General features: G+C 35.9%; 1 protein-coding gene across 7 annotated transcripts in view; it reads left to right on the top strand.

Moving 5' to 3' along the window:
* Nucleotides 1–18,861, top strand: part of LOC148949765 (ceramide synthase 6-like) — a 65,400-nt gene extending 46,539 nt beyond the window's left edge. For all 7 annotated transcript variants that reach the window (XM_089093737.1, XM_089093744.1, XM_089093736.1 and 4 more), the window contains 5 exons: nucleotides 1,609–1,830; nucleotides 6,823–6,941; nucleotides 11,893–12,037; nucleotides 14,225–14,322; nucleotides 18,648–18,861. In XM_089093737.1, coding sequence (XP_088949863.1) covers nucleotides 1,609–1,830; nucleotides 6,823–6,941; nucleotides 11,893–12,037; nucleotides 14,225–14,322; nucleotides 18,648–18,654 — 591 coding nt within the window. In that variant the 3' untranslated portion in view covers nucleotides 18,655–18,861. The remainder of the gene's footprint in view (nucleotides 1–1,608; nucleotides 1,831–6,822; nucleotides 6,942–11,892; nucleotides 12,038–14,224; nucleotides 14,323–18,647) is intronic.
* Nucleotides 18,862–19,746: the final 885 nt, after the last annotated feature.

The raw sequence follows: 19,746 nt of genomic DNA, 5'->3' as shown, positions 1-19,746 counted from the left end.
CCAGTCAGTAATAATAGCTACTTGTCTCAATAGTAACCGAAACTCTAAAGAACGAAATTTTATTTTTTATTTGCTCTTTCATCTGTAACTCGATGTTTGAATTTTTTTTGTCTTTTTCAATCCTTTTTTTTCTTTACTTTAATAATCCTTTCTTTTTACCGTTTTTTAATAACATTCTTTTTCACTCAATCTTTCCTATTTAACAACAGGTTTCAAAACTTTGAATTTTTTTTACCGACCAAAGGATTCTGTTTGTTTGTGTTTTGTGTTTTTGAAGATCCTTCCTGACTAATGTAGGCTTTTTGTCACCTTGGGTTTAACAATTTTGCTCGTTGCTGAATCCAAAAAAATTTTGTAAATCATTAAAGATTTGTCTGTCGAAAAGTCATTGAAAAAATGTTATTTGAATATATACTTATCGATACTGGAGGAATTAAGCGTACGAATCTTACTCAACTCGATATAGTTAAGAGTATACTCAAGATTAGGGATACACCATGTCCAGGGGGGCTCATAGAGAAGGGTAATTGGCGGAAGGGACGCCTTCATTTTAAAACAAAAGTAGATGCAGGATTCAAGACCAAAGATGTATAAACTCTATGACTTTCCTCTTAAAAGACACCTTTTTCAAGGTTTATACTTACCGGTGCAGACATGTGTGACCTCTGAGGACATTTCCCTCAACTTGTAATTGGACACCTTTTTCAAGGTTTATGCTTACCGGTGCAGACATGTGTGACCTCTGAGGACATTTCCCTCAACTTGTAATTGTAACAAATTGTATTTTTAATTAAAAAAAAATCAGGTTTAAAGGGTTTAATTGTTTTGTTTTCCTTACAAGAATTATCCTGAGTGGCTGTTGGAAAATCTTTTAAAAGAAAAGAGAAACCACGTGCATTTCAATTACTAATAAAATGAGAGGTAACATCTTCTCTCCCCCCCCCCCTTATTCCAAAGAAAAGGGGGCATTTTCTAGTGACAGTGGAAGGAATACCAATCAAATTTTTGTAATAAATATGATAGGTTACCTTTGGTCATGTTTTTGTTATTCATATAATTAATCATTTTCTGCTGATATTTTAATAATTCTTATATCTTTACTTTGCTTTTATTTATTTTGTTGGAGACTGTCTATTCTGCCCGGCCGATCCTCATCTCCGACGAGTTAAATTTCTAAACAAAACTTTTGATGAAAAAAAATACATATATATATATATAATTGGAAAATTATGAACACCATATTCTGCTTAAAGTACATCGTCTAATATTTAGTGAGACAATACGGTACACGCAATACACGGTAATTGCAATAACCATAAAAAATATCACAATGTAAAAATATATTATTTTGAGACTTCCACAGACACAGAAATGACAGAAAAGTTGAATAGAAAAAAGTCGCATTTGCTTCAGTCTATCGTCTGAGTTTTAATCGTGCAGGCACGCTCCCCTCTCTTGTGGCATTCCCCCTTGTTCTTCCTGTGAGAAAATCTTCGCCGCTTGTTAGTTTTTGTCTGTATAGTTACTAAATAATGATAAGATTACTATTTTCTGATGTTATTTTTATGATTCCTATTTTTATACTTTGTTAAAACTCTTTTGTTGCAGACTCTCACTGATGAAATTTGGTGGTATTACATGCTTGAACTCAGTTTTTACTGGGCATTGACGTTGCAACATTTCCAAAATGTCCGACGAAAAGATTTTTGGGAAATGCTTGTGCATCACATGGCAACAATTTGTCTTCTTGTTTTTAGTTTAGTTGTTAATTTTACACGTGTTGGAACACTTGTATTGGTCATTCATGACGTAGCTGATATATTTCTAGAGGTAAAGATCTTTTATTTTTAAGGTATATTTGGACATTACATGAGAGATAAAACCAATTAAACATGACTTGAACTTCCACCATAAAGGAAAACATTAAGTTGGAGCCAAAGCTGTATCCAGGGGGAGGTTTACTTTGTTTGAGCCCCCCCCCCTCTCGAAATATTTTTTCTGGCTCGTCAAAACGTAACGAAATACATATAAACAAAATTTTGACGCACTTTTTTAAGTTTAAAGTTAGAGTTAAAAACTATTACCCCGTATCTTTTGAAACAAAACGTAAGAAAAAATTGTTAAATCATGCTCAATATCCCAATTGTAAATATCCATATGAATCTTTCATGATTGCTTCTTCATCTTAGCTCAAATATTGAACTTGCTATTTCCCTGTGTTATTGAAGTCCTATTCACTTCATAGGAAAAAAAAATGAAAGTTTAGTCCCCCCCCCTCCCTCCCTAATGTTTGGTACTTTTTTCTTTAAGTTTCAATTGCTTTTAACTTGTATATAAAAACTATGAATGTTTCCTGACTGCGAATATAAGGAGGATTGTTTTCCTTTACAAGATACGATGTTTAATCAAGTAGAAAAATTAGTTTTCAAGGTATATTAAATAGCATTATATTTATATATATATAGCATTATGTTAAATAGCAATATATTTTAAATAGCTTGAATCAACTAGGAATTATCAAAGTAATAAACGCTAGCGTAGATACACCTCAGCGTAGATACTAGATACCCGTACTAGATAGCGTAGATACCCGCAAACTACTAGAGTAGATACTTTCACATCAATACTCCCTTAGTATAGGATTTTGTATAAATTTTTAGATTATAGAGTTTAGATTTTGAAGCTTTTTTTTAATGATTGTTTGAAATTTATTTTAAATTATTGGAATTTATTTTATGTGTTGAGGGGGATACGATTTGCCTGGATTGTGAAATATTAGATTTTTGGGATTTTTTTTTAAGGATTGTTGTAGCTACCCAATAACGCAAGGCCCAGCGAGAGTAGAATGTGTGAAATGTGATGTATTAAAAAAAAATGGTGTTATATATTTTAATTTTTGTTTATTTATGTAAATGTAGTGAAAGGTGTTTAAAGTATTTAAGAAAAGTTAAAGTGTTTTAAAGTACAAAAATGTATATGCATTGTAAATTTGTATTTTAATTTTATGTTATAGGCCTAATGAATGGGAGAAGACCCTTGCCGAGAACTTGACTTACTTTGACTTGTGTCTCCTGCCGGGCGCTGCTCGGTGTAGAGAGTGACGTCTGCCTCCTCCATCCACTTCGGTCCATGGCAAGCGTTTGCACATCGCTCAACCTGATATTTGCCATCGTCAGGAACTCGGACAGGCTGTCAGACTATCGTTTCTTCGGTCAGCCGCGAGGTCGCTTCCAACCGGCTTTGAAAGGGTCGAAGTCATGGATCGTTTTCGCAGGTATGTGTGGAGGCATTCGAAGTAGGTGTCCAAACCATCGTAGTGTTTGCTCGGCAGCTTGGGTCGAAAACCGAGACTGCTTGGTGAGCTGCAGCAGCTTCTCATTGCTGACGAAGTCGAACCATCGTAGACCTTCGATCCTCCTCAGGCTCTTCGACTGAAAGACATCAATTGCCTTGAGGGTTGCGGCTGAAGCTTGCCACGTTTCAGCTTCATAGAGCATCACAGAGCCGATGAGGGCGTTGAAAATCCGCAGCTTTGTTGTGTGACTGATGTTTGGTTTTCGCCAAAGGTGACGGTTCAGTCTGCCCATGGCAGAAGACGCTTTGGATATTCTCGCTTGTAGTTCAGAAAGAAGCGAGTCATCGGAAGAAGTTATGGAGCCCAAGTAGATGAACCTTTGGATAACTTCGATGCTAGTTGTGCTATCTATGCTTATTGAAGGATTGGAAGTTGGGGAAGAGGGGTCTATGGCCATAATTTTCATTTTAGTCCAATTTATCTGCAGTCCTACTTTTGCAGCCTCTTCTTGTAGGATTCGAAGCACTTCCAGCAACTGCTCCATGGAATCCGCCAGAATGGCCAAGTCATCGGCAAAATCAGCATCTGTAATGACACGATCTCCAAACTTGAGTCTAAAGCTGAGACGTGAAGTAGTTCTTGTCATAACGTATTCTATGATGACATTGAAGAGCTCTGGGGCCACTGCACATCCTTGCCACATTCCTGTCGTGATTTGTGAGAATGGGCGGTGCCGGCCGTTCACTAGAACACAACTGTCCGTCCCGTGGTGTAGAGCTTTGAAGAGTCTGCAGTATTTCACAAGGAGGCCTGTCGATTCTAGAATCCGCCAAAGAGCTTCTCGGTCCACTGAGTCGAACGCAGCGCGGAAGTCGACGAAGGTAAAAAAAAAAGCTTTTTGTCGGAACTCCGTGGCTTTTTCTATGATTTGACGGATCTTAAAAATCTGGTCGATGATTGAACGGTCCGACATGAAACCAGCTTGCTCCGGTCGCCGGATTTTACGAATGATATTTCGACATCGATCTAGCTGGACCATTGAGAAAAGTTTTCCCGGGACAGACAGTAGGGTTATTCCACGGTAGTTCGAGCAGTCGCTTCTATAGCCTTTCCTCTTCCATAAAGGGATAATGACACCCTTCCGCCAATCTTCGGGATTTATCTCGGTTTGCCAGATTGTAGAGAACAGGGTGTGGAGAAACAGGAGCATAACAGGACCTGCATATATTAGCAGCTCCCAACTCATGCCACAAATACCGGCAACTTTATTGTTCTTGAGCCTTTTTACTGCATTTCCAATTTCTGAGGGGCTGAAAGGCTCGTCTGGAGGAGCATCTGCTTCGGATCTTGGTTTGCCAGGTTGGCTGGGACTATCAGTAGGAGGCATAGACGGGCTAGTACTGTTCAGGAGTGAGCAGAAGTGGTCCTTCCACCGCTCGAGACAAGAACCCTCATCAGAGAGAAGTGTCCCATGCCTGGATAGGACGGGTCCCGAGGCTGGTGTTTTATTTTCTGTGACATCACGGAGGTGCTTGAACAGGCTACCCATGTCTTTCTTTTTTGCTGCTAGTTCGATTTCATCGGCTTTCCTTGCAACAAACTAAGGTCGGTCTCGGTGCCGAGAAGCCCCTTGTTGAAAAAAAGTGTTTTTAGGAAAAAGATTGATAAAATGTACTAGGAGAGAAAAAATTATGTATGTGAGGAATTATAAAAGTGGAAAGCTATGGAATGTCGAGTAAGAGGTAAAATAGAATACAAAATAAAAATAAAAACTAACACTCGCTTATAAATTCATAAAATAAATTACATTGTCTACGGATTGTTTTGGGTACCCGACTGACTGACCGTATTTCAAATAGGAAGCTGTACCGAAAATGTGGTTCATTCCCGCGTTTTAGGGCTATAATGAGAGAAAGGTTGAGATGGGTAGGGCACGCTCTATGGATGAAGGATAACAGATTGCGAAAGATTGTTCTTTTCGACCAACCGTCTAGGGCCAAACAAAAAGCAGGTCATCCCCGTTCGAGTTGGGAAGATTTTTTTAAGAAAGATTTAAGGGAAATGGGAACTTTCTGGGAGGGTGTAAAGACGGAGGCTCTGAATAGATTAGGATGGAAGAGGAGTGTTCGCAGCTGGGTTGGCTTCAGGTGGCTTGAGGCGGCAGTGAGTTTTTAGTACTAGTAATAGTAGTTGTAGTACATCAAACATCAAATACTTCTTAAAGTGTTATCATCAAAATGCCAAGTAAAATATATAAACATATACTTAAACTCTATATACAAAGACATCAAGGGTATCACACCAGACCTGTTTCTTCGGTTGCAGCTTTGATCTTATACCTTTTTCCTGGTCTTCCACAATTAAAATCTAATTTGAAAATTTTAAAAACTCGATTATGTCCAAAACCATTATAAACCAGTTCCGAACCACTGGTCATAGAGTAGGATTTAAATAAGATATATACTTAATGGTACTTATTAAATAGTGAAGCCTGATTAATATGCGGGTGGAGGAGGAACTTGCGCTGATTTTTCGCCCTCAAGTTACCACTGAACCCAGTTGAAGTGAAATCCATTATAAACATGGACCAAACCGTTAATAAACAATATAGAATAAAGATCCTCTAGAGTCATTGATAGCACACAGAGTGTTGAGAATTGCCGTCGTTACAGGGTTTTTCTTACATGGACAGGTAGCAAGCCTGTTGCCCAACCTTGTTGTCGGTGGGATCGAATCCCTGGCTCTGTGCTGCCAGGTAGAAATCCAAACCCTTAAATTAAAAGCCATTATAAAACCTAAATCGCCAATATAGGTTGGATTAGAAATAGTAGTCGTCCAGGTTTCAGAATAACCACTTGAATATTCTCGAAGGTGAATGCTTCCTTGCGCGTCGAAGACACAATAATGTCACACTTCAAGTCCCCAATGAGTGCTCAGCTATAACCCAAACGTTCGATCCTGGCTATTTAACTCTTAATTTTGTTGCAAATATTCACATAACTGGAGAAAAAGGAGACATATCTTCTGCCATGGACAAATAGTCGTTGATTAGAACCCCGTCTGAAAGATAATGTACACAGGATTGGCAGTGGTTTGGAGACAGAGAATTTAGAAAGTTTGAGAACTGAGCAATTTCGAGATTGGTCTAAACAATTAAGCTCCATCATATGGAAAACCATTTTATACTCCGTCTAAACCGTTAAACCTGGTTAACTTGTGAACCAGGTCCAACTCCCTTATAACCGAAAGTAAATATTTAATTCACTCAAGGTCGTATCCAGGGGGGCAGTTAGGGGGTTTCATTTCTTCCTTCCCCCCGAAATGATTGTCCGACTCGCAAAATCGTAACAAAAATGAATATTAACAAATTTTGGATGCGTTTTTTCTTGTTTTTGTTTGTAACCCCCCTTCCCTCTGAAAAAATATCCTTGATAAACTCGAGGGTTTTTGCCTTCAATATGTTATTTTCTTAATTTAATGCTCTAAATTTTCCATATATGCTGATTTTTTTGATTTTTTTTTTACAGGGGGCCAAATTGATGAGATACATACGTTATACGAAAGCCTGCGATATATTCTTTGCCATATTTACTCTAATCTGGATAGTTAGTCGTCTCGGTTATTTCCCCTTTTGGATTATCAAAAGGTAAGCTATGTTATTAAATATACCGGGCCTTACTACAAGTACAAGACCTAAATAGCATATGTTTTGACATAGTTACTCTAATCTGGATAGTTAGTCGTCTTGGCTATTTCCCCTTTTGGATTATCAAAAGGTAAGTTATGCTTTTAATTATACCGGGCCTTACTATAAGTACAAGACCTAAATAGCATATGTTTTGCCATAGTTATTCTATCCTGGAAAGTAAGTTGGGTGAGTCTTGAGTAGTCTTGATTTTTTTTTTTTTTTCAGCGTGTTTTTCTTTTTCGTTAAAGTTTTTCCAGTTCAGCGTTAATTTTTGTAATTCATTGTGTGAATTAATATCTTCCTCAACTTTTGCAACTGCATACAAATCAGAACCATAGTTGACAACTGTCGCTACCCTGGCTTGTTTACATGACCTTAGTTGTAAAATTTGTCCCTAATCTGCCAATCTGATTTCGGTCTGATGGGGAAAAAAATTCCCCTTTATTACCGAAACAATTTATAAAACAACCTTATAGTTTCTCTCTTTTTACTATTTGAACCTGTTCCTTCTTTGTCCTTCCCTTTTGCGTTTTATTGACTTTGCACCTTTACTTTTATAATTTTTATATTTTCACTGTACTCACTATCCTTACTAATAATACATTATGTAAGTAAAATTATCCACTCTGCTAATTTTGTCGTTACTTAGCATCGCTCTTCATGCTCATTTATTCGTCACTTACGTAACTTGGTCATTTTAAAATCAACATCTGAACTCACACACGCACAATGAACTCTCAGAGCCTCCAATAATTCATTCAGTTCGTTTATATTTTTGCTTATGACATTCAAATCATATTAAGAATCATATTAACTCTAGGGCACTTATAGCACGTATTAATACAATGAAAATACCGAAAAAAGGCACTTTTCAATGAAAAAACCCCAAAGGAAATTCTTTTTCAAAATCTAGGAGGAGGTGGGAATGCACGGAGGGCCACACAGGACGCTTATAACTTACAAAAAAGGTATAAGAAAATACTTTTTTTGGGGTATTTACATTGAAAATTGGCTTTTCCAGTATGCTCGTTGAAAAAATTGTGAAAACGATAAAATTACCCCTCCGCCTAAATTTGTAGAAATATATTATCCCTTACTTGTAAATTTTCGTGAATTCCTCCCCCCCCCCTTCTCTTGCATGGCGAATAATGAATGGAAAAGCATAGCTTAAGTAGCGAAGCAATACGATAAATGGAATCGAACACCTTGGCACAAATTGAAGTGGTAAGCACTAGCATAAATAGGAAAGCAATAATATGGAACACATAGAAAAGTTATCGGGCAATAATTAGAAAAGCAATAATCAATCAATCATATTCACACATTCTGCAGTCTTTCCCAGTCTGAAAGTGTGTTAGGGTAAACAGTTTCCTTCCTATAGAATCACGTGATGTGTATAATTTCGTCTATGGTTATTTCGTCATTATTTTCTGACACTTGAATAACTACTTAATGTTTCTCTAAAATCACATTTATAATTATCGGCATCATATAACTTCATAACCATATTTCGAAACTGATTAATCAAGATCTGCAACTTTCTAATTTTTCAGTCTTAATAGTGCCTGTTCCAACTCTCCTGTAGTAAATAAGTTTTCCTTTAGTTCTAAATTGTCGAAATTTTCTCAATACTTAATTTTTTCCTTTCACTATAATCACGGTTTAGCACAATTTCAAAGTAGTCTTCAGCCTCTGCTTAACACACGGTTTGATGCTGATTGTTGCCACATTTTTATCTTTATCTGGAACTATTCTAAAGTGACTACCCTCCTCCCTTTCGTAAAGAAAAAATTTTCCCGTCATTTTGAATATTTGTTGAATTGTATTACATTTATTATTTGTACATTATGTTTAGTTTTTTGTTTAGTATACTTCTTTATTGTATATATAGAAATATTTTACTATATTTATTTGTATTAAAAATCCCGTAATATTTTACTATTCTGCCATCTGGCTGAATCTTCCAGATCATCGTCAATTTCCTCCATAATCTACTTTTTATGCCTTCTTCGTTCAAATATTAATGATTTCTCTACTTCGCTTATTTATTTTTTTTTTTTGTCTTGTAATATAAAACATAACAAACCCCTTATGTAAAGCCCATCTGTCTTTTACCCGACTTAACGCCTTTTTCTTAGTCTTTTCTTTTGCTTATTTTTAATGCAATGGGATCTTATGGTCTAACATCAAGTCAGTTTGGTATTTTGAGCATATAAACTTTGTTTTTAAGTTTTTCATTGGCAGCGCAATTGCGCAATAGCGCTGTCTAAGGAAATAAAAATGTTGGCACCTTTTTTTAAAGACCAGGGCACTTCGTATCGAGGGATTGTTGTAGAAACTTCGAAAAGGTCTCAAGACCTTTTCGATAAAGGTCGAAAAAGGCATCAAGACCAGGGCATTTCGTATCGAAGGATCGTTGTAGAAACTTCGAAAAGGTCTCATTTGATTGGAAATTAGAAGGGCTTGTGTCCTTTTTAATAGCCGAAGGTGATTCGAAGGCCCACCATTTCCCCAAACACATCCAATCAAAATTTTGAGATAGCCATTATGTTCAACGTAGCTGAAAGTTCTGGAAATTAGGTCTTTGAGGATGACACAACCCCCCCCCCTCCAACAGCCTTCAGGGCAAGGGTTGTAAATTATACTTGTGGGTATATAAGGTTTTTATAAAAAGTGTTATAGTAGAAACTTCAAAAAGGGCTCAATTCGATTGGAAATTGAAAAGGCTAGTGCGTTTTTTAATAGTTGAAAGTGATTAGAGGGCAGCAAATCCAATGAAAATTTTGAGATAGCCATTTTGTTAACGGTAGTTAAAAGGTCCGGAAATTATGTCTTTGAGGATGACACTCCCCCCACATTCCTCAGAGCAAGGGTTGTAAGTTGTGCCCTGGGGGCATATAAGGTTTTTATAGAAGGAGTTGTTGTAGAAACTTCAAAAAGGGCTCATTCGATTTGAAACTGAAAGGGCTAGTACCCTTTTTAATAGTTGAAAATGATTAGAGGGCAACTAACTCCCCTCTCACACCCACCATTTCCCCAAACACATCCGATCAAAATTTTTAGATAGGCATTTTGTTCGTCGTAGTTGAAAGGTCCTGAAATTAGTTTTATGAGGATGACACTCACTTCACAGCCCTCAGGGCAAGTGTTGTAAGTTATACCTTGGGGGAATAAGGTTTTTATAGAAAGTGTTGTCGTAGAAACTTCAAAAAGGGCTCATTCGATTGGAAATTGAAAAGGCTAGTGCCCTGTTATAGTCGAAAGTGATTGGAGTGCAACTTACTCTCAGGCCCACAATTTCTCCAAACCCATCCAATCAAAATTTTGAGATAGCTATTTTGTTCAATGTAGTTGAAATTCCGGAAATTATGTCTTTGAGGATGATGCCCCCCCCAGCCCTCAAGACAAGGGTTTTAAGTTATGCCCTGGGGACCTATAAGGTCTTTATAGAAAGTGTTTTCGTAGAGACTTCAAAAAGGGCACATTCGATTGGAAATTGAAAAGGCTAGTGCCCTTTTTAATAGTCCAAAACGATTGAAGGGCAATTATCCCCCCTCTCACGCCCATTATTTTCCCACACACATCCAATCAAAATTCTGAGATAGGCATTTTATTCAACGTAGTTGAAAGGTCCGGAAATTATGTTTTTGAGGATGGCACTCCCCCAACAGCCCTCAAGGCAAGGGTTGTAAGTTATACCCTGGGGGCATATAAGGTTTTTTATAGAAAGCGTGGTTGTAGAAACTTTAAAAAGGGCTTATTGGATTGGAAATTTAAAGGGCTAGTGCCCTTTTTAATAGTTGAAAGTGATTGGCTGGCAACTAACCCCCTTCTCACGCCAAAACTAACTCCCCTCAAACCCAAAACGAACAGAAATTAAAATAAATAACACAGTCAAACCTAAAACGAGCATAAATTAATATGAGTAGGGTTTAAAACCCCCTATGCGTTCTAAATGACAGAATATAATTTGTAATTTATTGAAAAAAAATTCTTTTAAATGTTTTCACTTTTATAACTTTAAGAAATCAAAAATTAATTAATATTTTAATGAATATCAGCATATGTATATTTAAGTGACAATGCACATTTTCTCATTAAATTCATTTGAATTTTTTTAGTAAAGTACAAATTATACTCTGGGTTTTAGAAAGCATAGGTGTTTTGAACCCTACTTAATTTCTTCTCGGTTTGAGTTTGACTTTGTTATTTATTTTAATTTCTATTAGAACAAATTGTAAACTCTCCAAATTTCATATCGAACTGTTCTTGAAACTTCACTCTCTTTTTCTCATCCTGATGTCTGAGTCATTGGAAACCCCTTGAGGAAACCCTTCTGTTTTCTACCATACTTTATACTTTTTGCAAATATTCCTATCTGCCTTTCTAACTTCTATTCCTAAAAGATTTCCTGGTGATTTTTCGCAGCTATTCTAATTTCCATCCCGTCTTCTATATTAACAAATTTGAAACTCTCCAGTTTCATGTCAAACTGTTCTTGGGACTTCACTCGTATTTTCTAATCCTGAAGTTTATCAGCGTCAGAATTACGTGACAAGCCGCAACCTATCTGAAAAATTTCAGCTTTTATCAATTCTAGATCCAATTTTTCAAGTATTTCAATTATTGTTTTTTTTTTGTTTTTTTTTTTCTATAGCATCATTTTGTTTTAAGGGGTGCTTTTGGCATGCTGCAGATCATTTTTGGGTCTGATAAATATATCCGCTGGTTACATTAAATAGATAAATATGTTAGATTTATTAATTTGTATTGCAATAAACTACTTTACTTCTATTGTACTACAGATTTAATCGTTTTGGTTTCTGATCTGTTTAAGTAATTACTGCATTGATACCTAACTTTTATATGTGCCTTGGCAATGCGGCTAACTCTTTTATTTTTCTTCCAGTTCCCTATTTGAGGCTTACACTTTCATTCCTTTTTTCCCTGCCTATTACATATTCAATGGCCTTCTATGCACATTACTGCTTTTACATGTTATTTGGACGTACTATATTTTAAGGATAATGTGGAAAGTGTTTAACGGGAGTGAGGTAAGTTTCCGGTTTTTTTTTTTTTTTTTTCACGGATATTTTGAAAACTTAAGAAATTTTGAAAACTTAATTAAGAAAATTTATTTTGAAAACTTAAGAAATCATTCATACCGAATAACTTCTATACTTGAGGCAAAGAGAGAAGGAGGTATTACTTCCCTACTATTCTGGAGTAAAAAGTGTGGTTTGCTTTCATTGGTCTCTGAAGTATTTCTGTAAGCCAATCCCACTACTCCTTAAGGAAGTGTAACTTCTGCAAAGACAAATGATCTCGCCTTTTTTAACCTGATTGGTTCTAATCCAGTGTGACCTGGTCTAACTCAGTTTTAACCGAACGCGAAATTTTCAACACGTAAACGTAAGTTTACGGGAAGTTTATGTAGAACGAAGTTTTGAAGAAGTCTCCATTTCATAAGAAGTCTCCCTGTTTTTCTTTAGAAAATGTAAATAATTTCCTAAAACAAACGAGTATTTACTTATCTATTTAATCATTTTCATAACAAATTGTCGAATCATCAGCGTAGTTATTATTAAATAGAAAATAAGATACGGCTAACAACTATTATAAATTGTTAAATTGATTAATTATACAAAAATAAACAAAATCTAGATAGTAAGTTAACTATTTTCTCATTAAAGTAAAGAGCAAAAGTAAAAGTGTTTGAAGCTGAATTGTTATCAATATTAATTTTATATTAAAATTAGGCCTTAATTTAATATTAATATATTAAAATTTTATATTAAAAAATAAATTTCATAAGCAATTTTGTGTGCTTAATTCAAATTTCAAGGATAAATTTAGGCATAAAGCTTCGAGATGGTGTATAAATTGCATGAGTTAATTTATTTTTTAATTAAATAGGCTTTTTTATATATTTTTTTTATCATATACTTATGTAACTACATGGAAGGAGTAAAGACTGAAGCTTTGAATAGTTTGGGGTGGAGGAGGAGCTTGTGCAGCTTCGGAGGAGGAGCTTGTGTTTTGGCTTCGGAACGTCAGGTGGCTTGGAATGGTGCTGGGATGAGTTGTTGTTGTTTTTAGTAGTAATAGTATTTATGTAGTTTAAGCTACATAAATGAACTCTATTTTAGGTTATCTGTGACTACGTTAGTAGTTTTTTTCTAAGGGGATTCGATACTCTAAAATCCTTTTGCAAGCCCCAGTGTCGGCTGTCCGTCTCAAAGACAAAGGATGATGTCAAAGACAATCGAAAAGACAACAAAATTTTACATCCTCCTAATCAGTAAGGTTTTCAATCAAAGTGGATAGCCCCACAGGGAATATCCAAAGCTGCAAAATTGCTTAAATGATATTTCTTTTGAGTTGTTTTATTAGCGTTTTCCTAGCCATTATGCTAGAACGTTTTTAGAGACTGCCCTTTCCAGAACTTGAAAAGCAAATTCTGCCCCGTTTAATTGAAAATATAAAATTCGCAATTTCTAATGATGGAAGTTTTATTAAAACTGAGTGTCTTCATCATCGGCGCAAAACGGAAAAATTTAGATTGTTTTTCTAAGATATCTGGAAAGTACGAGTCGGCTTTCAGTTTTCTGTCGTTTATTCATATCTCTTATCCAAGCTACAAATTCAATTCCCCCAATCAATTCCATATAGTTTAGCCTTACAAACTTAGAAAGTTTATTATGGACGAGATAGGGTGGACGAGGTATGGAGAATCCCCTATAGGGTGAAGGTAACGAATCCCCTTAAATTTCAAGTGGAAAATTTTTATTGTGAAAGGGTAATTCTTATTCTTTCATAGCTGGCAGCCATTTTGACAAAAAAGATTATATAATTGTCATTAGATTTTTTTTTTCAGAATTACAAATTTGACTCGCTTTATTTTTCTTCACAGACAAGTGATTGTTGGAGCTATCGGAGACCGATTGTTTTAGGCATAAAGCTTCGAAATAATATACAATTAAACGGGTTAATTTAATTTTTAATTACATAGTCTTTTTACATTTCTTAAAAGAAAAAAATAATATAATTGTTAAAGTTTTTTCCAGAATTAAAAATTTGAATCGCTTTATTATGTCTTCACAGACAAGGAGTAGTCGGAGCAATAATTTATCGGAAACCGATATTTTCAGGCACCAAACTTCGGGATAGTGTATAAACTACACGGATTATTATAATTACGTAGTTAAAAATTTGACTCATTTGAGTTTTTTCCTTCCCAGACAAGCGATAGTCGGAGCTCAACTAGTGAATTATCCGGAGATGAAATTAAAACAAATGGAACTACCTCTACGCCCGATAGGAGGCGGAAAACAGTTAGGTAAATTCATTACTATAATTTATCATATTGCGTAATTATTGAATATAATTTTTTTTGTGTGAAAAATTGCTTTTTAAGTTTGGTTTAAGTTTCTTCTTGTAAAATAGTTATGATACTACTTTGAAAATGCCAGAAGCCAAACGCGGCACACCGTTTCACGTGATCCTTTATCACGGGGCACACCACATAGTCTTAATATTTTTCCTTAAATATGCGTGCCTCCTTCGACTCTTACTGTAGTTTTATTTATTGTTTCATCCCAATGAATGTTTTGATGTTTAAAATGTCAATTTCTTTTTAGCAATAATAATAATATTCATTTGTAACCCACTTTTAAACAAAACAAGCGGAGTAAATTACACGAAAAAGAAAGAAAAAGCAAACACACAGACACATAGACAACTTAAACCTTTATCATAGGCAGCGCAATAACGCTGCCTAAGTAAAGAACGATGTTGGCACAATGTATATTTTTTTTTTTTTTTTTTTTTTTTTTTTATATAGATCAGGGCACTTCATGTCGAAGGAGTTGTCGTAGAAACTTTGAAAAGGGTTCATTCGATAGGAAATTGGAGTGGCTTGTGCCCTTTTTAATAGTCCAAAGTCATTGGAAGGTAACTAACACCCCTTCTACAACCACCGTTTCCCCAAACACATTCAATCAAAATTTTTAGATAGCCGTTTTGTTCAGCGTAACTGATTTCCACATAGAAATTTTGTTTTTGCGGAGGACACTCCCCTACAGCCCTCAGGGCAATGGTTGTATGTTATGCCCTGGTAGCTCGTAAGATTTTTATAGAAAGCGTTGTCATAGAAACTTCAAAAAGAGCTCATTCGATTGGAAATTCAAAGGGCTAGTGTCCTTTTTAATAGTCGAAAGTGATTTGAGGGCAACTAACCCCCCTCTCACACCCACCTTTTCCCCCCACGCATCCAATCAAAATTTTGAGATAGCCATTTTGTTCAACGTAGCTAAAAGCTCTGGAAAATAGGTCGTTGAGGTTGACAGCCCCCCCCCCCACAGCCCTCAGGGCAAGGGTTGTAAGCTATGCCCTGGGGGCATATAAGGTTTTTATAGAAAGTGCTGTCGTAGAAACTTCAAAATGGGCTTTTCCGAATGGAAATTAAAATGGCTAGTACCCTTTTTAATAGTCGAACGTGATTGGAAGGCAACTAGCACCCATTCTACGCCCACCGTTTCCCCAAACACATCCAATCAAAATTTTGAGATAGCAATTTTTTTCAATGTACTTGAAAGTCTTGGAAATTATATCTTTGAGCAGGAAACTCCCCCCACAGTCTTCAGGGCAAGGGTTATAAGTTATGCCCTGGGGGCATGTAAGGTTTTTATTGAAAGCTCTGTCTTAGAAACTTCAAAAAGGGCTTATTCGATTGGAAATTCAAAGGGCTAGTGCTCTTTTTAATAGTCGAAAGTGATTGGAGGGCAACTAACCCCTTTCTCACAACCACCTTTTCCCCAAACACATCCAATCAAATTTAGAGATAGCCATTTTTTCAGTGTAGTTGAAAGATTTGGAAATTAAGTCTTTTAAGATGACACCCCTCCACAGCCCTCAGGGCAAGGGTTGTAAGTTAGGCCCTGGGGACATGTAAGGTTTTTATAGAAAGCGTTGTCGTAGAAACTTCAAAAAGGGCTTATTCGATTGGAATTTGAAATGGCTAGATCCCTTTTTAATAGTCGAAGGTGATTAAAGAACAACTAACCCCCCTCTCACGCCCACCATTTCCCAAAACATATACAATCAAAATTTTGAGATAGCCATTTTTTCAACGTAGTTGAAAGCTAGGGAAAATAGGTCTTTGAGGGTTTACAACCCCCACCCCCCCCCACACACACACAGCCCTCAGGGCATGGGTTGTAGGTTATGCCCTGGGGGCATTTGAAGTTTTTATAGAAGGAGATAACTTCAAAAAGGGCTTATTCGATTGAAAATTGAATAGGCTAGAGCCCTTACTAATAGTCGAAGGTGATTGAGGAACAACTAATTCATTTTGTTCAATGCAATGGAAAGTTCTGGAAATTAGGTCTTTGAGGATGACACCCCCCCCCCCACACACACCCACACAACCCCTCAGGGCAAGGGTTGTAAGTTATTCCTTGGGGGCATATAAGGTTTTTATGGAAAGTTTTGTCGTAGAAACTTCAAAAAGGGCTCATTTGATTGGAAATTGAAAGGGCTAGTGCCCTATTTAATAGTCGAAAGTGATTGGAGGGTAACTAACCCCCCTCTCACGCTCACCTTTTCCCCAAACACATCCAATCAAGATTTTCAGATAGCCATTTTGTTCAACGTAGTTGAAGGGTCTGGAAATTATGTCTTTGAGGATGTAAACCCTCCCCCCTAGCCCTAAGGACAAGGGTCGTAAGTTATACCTTTGGGGCATTTAACGTTTTATATAAATTTTTGTCGTAGAAGCTTCAAAAAGGGCTCATTTGATTGGAAATTGAGAGGACTAATGCCTTTTTTATTAGTCGAAAGTGGTCAGAGGGCAAATGTCTCCCTCCACGCCTATCATTTCCTCAAACACTTCCAATTAAAATGTCGATATAGCCAATTTGTTAAGCCTATCAGTAAGGTCTGGAAATTATGTCTTTGAAGATAACAAATCTCCCCGGCCCTCAGGGCAAGGGTTGTAAGTTTTTCCCTGGGGACATATAGAGTTTTTATATCAATTGTGGTCATATGAACTTCAAAGGGGGCTCATTGGATTGTAATCAGACGCTCTAGTGCCCTTTTTAAGAGTCAACGTGACTACAGGAATGTCACCCTCTCCCCCTAGAAATAAGTCATATTGTTTCGAAATATATATAATATAAATTTTTAGAGAGTTGTTCTATTCGTAGCAGTCCCCAAATAATATAACAAGCTCTTTGGAGTCGAAACAAAACCCACAGACTAGGGGAAAAGGTTGTAAGTTATGTCCAGCGGATATTAAAGATGTTCATGGATGGGATGGTTGTTTAACTTCAGAATAGGCTAACTCTTTCGCCCATAAAACGAATATGTCAATATAAAACGAACAGAAATTAATCAATAAAACTTTTTGCATAAAATAAGTTTAAAAAAAAAAAAGTAAAGAACTCCATTAAACCAAAAATGAACAAAAATATAATCATATAATCTACCAAGCATACAACTACCACAAATCAGTAATAATAAATAAATGAAACCCAACCCAACAGAAATTAAAATAAGTCAAACTCAAAACGAGCAGAAATTAATCTGAGTAGGGTTCTAAACTCTATGATTTCTAAGAGCCAAAACATAATTAGTGCTTCACTGAAAAACTACTTTTAAGTGTGTTCATTTTTCTAAGTTCTAGAAATTGAAAATTCGCCGAGATTTTAAGCAGTAAATATCAGCACATATGAATTAAAATGACGGTGCACATTTTTTTCAGTAAGTTCATAGGAATTTTTTCTCAAATGAATAAGCCAATCCCTGAATAAGCCAATCTAAGTCAAGACGAATCTGGGATTACATCACTGGTCCTTAATGAATTAAATTTAGACACATTAATAACTTCCTTCCATTGTATTGCACTTTTGAAGAACTTAGTGCCATTATAACGAACCAAGCGAAGATACCGTTTAAACTCTGCTTTTTTCTTACTTTTTATATCAAATACTTGGCCTCGCAGGGGCCGCCCACACGCAATCCAGATGTGATGCCAGAATTTTGCACAATTTTTGACGGCTTTAACACTGAGGTCTTCCTTCCAAATCGGGCTTCGAGTTTTGAGTTTAACCCGGACAAGGAATACAGCAAAATTCTCAGCTTGTTTCCTGCACTTAACTAAGTGAAGGTAATAAACATTCAGTTGCACTCTGGCTTGTGGCGAAAAACACTGGTGCACAGTAGTTAAAAAAGGATCTTGATGCAGGACAACAGAGCTGTCATGGGAGGAATATATAAGGGCCAATTGGCTTTGCGCCACTCGTTTTTTACCCCATTTTTTATAAGTAGTTAAGGACTATAAGTAGTTAAGTAGTTAAGTAGTAGACAAGGACTATTTGATGGATCAGCGATTAATGTCACAGTAAGAGAGAGGGGAAGGGGGTCAAAATCACGTTCCTCTTCGTCAACATGAACGACAGAAATGGGAACATCGACGGTGCAAATGCAATGGTCAATAGTGGTCACAATTTTTTCGATTTTTAACCTTCTAATTTCTGCACACTGTTCTTCTTCATTCGTTTTTACTTTTTATTTTGTTTATCTAGTGTTGAAAAACTTTTTGTTGAAAAATAACTGTTTTTTTAGTTCTTTTTAATTCGAATTTAATTTAAGTTTTTTTTGTAGGTCTTAAGTGTTCCTTTTCGAGTCTGCCTCAACAAGTCATTTTCTCGAAGTGATTTCTAAACTTATTTTAATTACTGCCTTTGATGGTAACCGCTTGTGAGTATGCAAAAACTATAACAGATATCAAATTTTGAGTGTTTTTTAGTCAAATGATTGAGTGAAGTGTTTTTAATTTGGGATTATTTTAAAAAAAAAATAAATGTCTTTAGTCTAATTGCATTTACTCCACCTCTTTTCCGAACCACATTTTCAGGGATGAAACCCAAGTCCAAGGTGAAGCGATCCACTTCAATATTTTCTTCGGTATTTTCAATATTGAATATGCAGTTCTTTAATATTGATATTCAATATTCAGTATTTAGTTCAGAGTTTCATGTATTTGCCTAAAACGTTATAGTTGAGAGGCAGGGCTCCCCCGAAAATCATTGGCAACGTCTACATCTACGACGAATGTTGTACCAACAGAGCAAAATGCAAAAAAAGAATGTGTTGTCCATTGATAAATGAAAAAAGTATTAAGCTTTTTTGTTAACTGGAAAAAAATGGGAAGTTTTTGGTTGTTGGGATTTATTCTAGATAGCACTAATGTAATTTTCAGTCTCCTTAAAATTAGATTTTTACCTTCAGATACTTATTTGAATTCGGTTTGAACCATAAAAGAGAAGCAAAATAGAGTATTAAAACTCATTTATAACATGTTTTGATTCATAGCAGACATAATCCACAATTCCTTTCTTCGGCAGATAGAATATTGAATGTACAATACTAATTGTATTATTACTACACGATAAAACCAAAATAAACCAGATCAATGAATACTTGGCGTATGGTGGCCACAAATTACACTTGGTATTAATATACACCGTAGCCAAAAACACACATTAACATCAATAGTCTACTTTGCAAAGCAGGTACTTCCAATATGAGACAGGTTTACTAAATTTGACTCTGTAACTAGTAATTGCGAAGTGACTGAAAAATTAGACTATTTATTCCTCAGTCTTGTAGTTTATGAACTGGCACTTGGCTCTATAGAAGAGGTTTAGATTTGGTCCTACCCTTGTATGGTATACAAGGTATGTAAACTAAATTTATTAAT

Source organism: Artemia sp. Qi Xiang Cuo, chromosome 8 (assembly GCF_049724085.1).
Source record: "Artemia sp. Qi Xiang Cuo chromosome 8, ASM4972408v1, whole genome shotgun sequence".
Lineage (NCBI taxonomy): Eukaryota > Metazoa > Arthropoda > Branchiopoda > Anostraca > Artemiidae > Artemia > Artemia sp. Qi Xiang Cuo.
This window is presented reverse-complemented; position numbering and strand designations above follow the sequence as displayed.